A 2,160-nucleotide genomic window follows, 5' to 3' on the forward strand; every position below is an offset into this window, starting at 1 on the left:
CGGGGAAGCGCCACAAAATGGCGGCGATGTTAGCGGCGAGGGTTTAGCGAGGGTGATGCGGTTTATCCGATCGTCGGTCGCCGCGGTAACGAAGGTCGGTACGCGTGCGCGTGGTTCCGATTTAGATTGGTTGAATTAAAATGTGCGACGTTTACGTGCGACGTTGAGTAATTAGATGCGCATAATTAGACCACATTAGATAGTTTAGATTGTGCTTATTGTTATTAAGGCTAATTACAAGTGTTTAAAATGTACAATGTTTTAGTTTTTTAAACGCCCGTCTCGCGTCTTCGACAGATTCCGAGGTCTCACCGTCCTGACCTGACGGACGGAGAAGGAGGGGAAGACGAGGATGAGCAGCGGATGACGCTCGCTCAGGTGAGCCGCGACTAGCGTTCGCTTGTTTGCGCGCGGCAAGAGTGCGCGGGACGCGTAGCAAAATAATCGCACAGGCATTGCGATTAAATGTTGCCATGGATAATTTCTTAGAATTACATGTCACCATCGCTTAGCTATCGAGATTGTCACCACATAGCCTAACTATCAGAATTAAATGTCAGTATTGATTAGCTATCGAAATTATGTCACCCTGGCTGCGTTATCGAAATTATGTCACCCTGGCTGCGTTATCTAAATTATGTATGATTAATGCCTAGTTATTAAAATTAAACATCGCTATTGCCTAGCTGTTGAAACTATACGTCGCCGAATCGTTGCCATCGATGTCACATTCCCCTCCTACCCTGTAACGATCAACGCTCCCCTCTCTCTTCCTCCTACCCTCCCCCTACCCTGTAACGCGCAGACGCCTCGCCCTCTCTCTTCCTCCTACCCTGTAACGATCAACGCTCCCCTCTCTCTTCCCCTACCTGTAACGCGCGACGCTCCCCTCTCTCTTCCTCCTACCCTGTAAGCGATCAACGCTCGCCTCCCTCTCTCGTCTCTTCCTCATACCCTGTAACGCACGACGCTCCCTCTCTCTTCCTCCTACGCCTGTAACGCGCGACGCCCTTTCTCTCTCCTCCTACCCTGTAACGCACGACGCTCCCCTCTCTCTCCTCCTACCCTGTAATGATCAACGCTGCCCCTCTCTCTTCCTCTACCTCCTGTAACGCACGACGGCTCCCCTCTCTCTTCCTCCTACCTGTAACGCGCGACGCGTCCTCTCTCCTTCCCCCTATCCTGTAACGCGCGACGCCTCCCCTCTCTCTTCCTCCTACCTGTAACGATCACGCTCCCCTCTCTCTTCCTCCTAACCTGTAACGATCAACGCTCCCCATCTCTCTTCCTCCTACCCTGTTACCGCGACGCTCCCTCTCTCTCCTCCACGCTTAACGCGCAGACGCTCCTCTCTCTTCCTCCTACCGCTGTACGATCAACGCTCCCCTCCTCTCTCCTCCTACCCTGTTACGCGCGACGCTCCCCTCTCTCTCCTACCTACCACTGTAACGCGCGACGCTCCACCCCTCTCTCTTTCCTCCTACCCTGTAACGCGCGACGCTCCCTCTCTCTCTCCTCCTACCCGCTGTAAGCACGGACGCTCCCCTCTCTCTTCCTCCTACCCTGTAACGATCAACGCTCCCCTCTCTCTTCCTCCTACCCTGTAAACGCACACGACGCTCCCTCTCTCTTCCCCTATCCTGTAACAAGCAACGCTCTCCTCTCTTTCTTCCTCCTACCCTGTAACCACGACGGCTCCCCTCTCTCTTCCTCCTACCCTGTAACGATCAACGCTCCCCTCTCTTCCTCCTACCCTGTAACGATCAACGCTCCCCTCTCTTCCTTCTCCCCCTCTCTCTCTCCTACCCTGTAACGCCGCGACGCTCCCTCGTCTTACTATACCATCCTACCCCTGTAAAACGAGCATAACGATCAACGCTCCCCGCTGCAGGCGTTTGAGGACGACGACGTAGTGGAGGAGTTCAGGGTAGAGAAGAGCGAGCTGACGTCACGAGACCGGCCCAAGGACGTCGACCTAACGTTGCCGGGGTGGGGCGCGTGGGGCGGCACCTCCCTCAAGCCATCCAAGAGGAGGAAGAGGTGAGCGGGGGGGTGGGGCGCGTGGGGCGGCACCTCTCTCAAGCCGTCTAGGAGGAGGAAGAGGTGAGCGGGGGGGTGGGGCGCATGGGGCGGCACCTCCCTCAAGCCGTCTCTGAGTCG

General features: G+C 55.6%; 1 protein-coding gene across 1 annotated transcript in view; it reads left to right on the forward strand.

The window, feature by feature from the left end:
- Positions 1–286: 286 nt before the first annotated feature.
- Positions 287–2,160, forward strand: part of LOC106818208 (U3 small nucleolar RNA-associated protein 14 homolog A-like) — a 13,857-nt gene continuing 11,983 nt past the window's right edge. The window contains exons 1-2 of the mRNA XM_014822932.1: positions 287–378; positions 1,892–2,040. Of these exons, the coding sequence (XP_014678418.1) occupies positions 364–378; positions 1,892–2,040 (164 nt within the window). The 5' untranslated portion in view covers positions 287–363. The remainder of the gene's footprint in view (positions 379–1,891; positions 2,041–2,160) is intronic.

This window comes from Priapulus caudatus, unplaced genomic scaffold, assembly GCF_000485595.1.
Source record: "Priapulus caudatus unplaced genomic scaffold, Priapulus_caudatus-5.0.1 Scaffold2091, whole genome shotgun sequence".
NCBI lineage: Eukaryota > Metazoa > Priapulida > Priapulimorpha > Priapulimorphida > Priapulidae > Priapulus > Priapulus caudatus.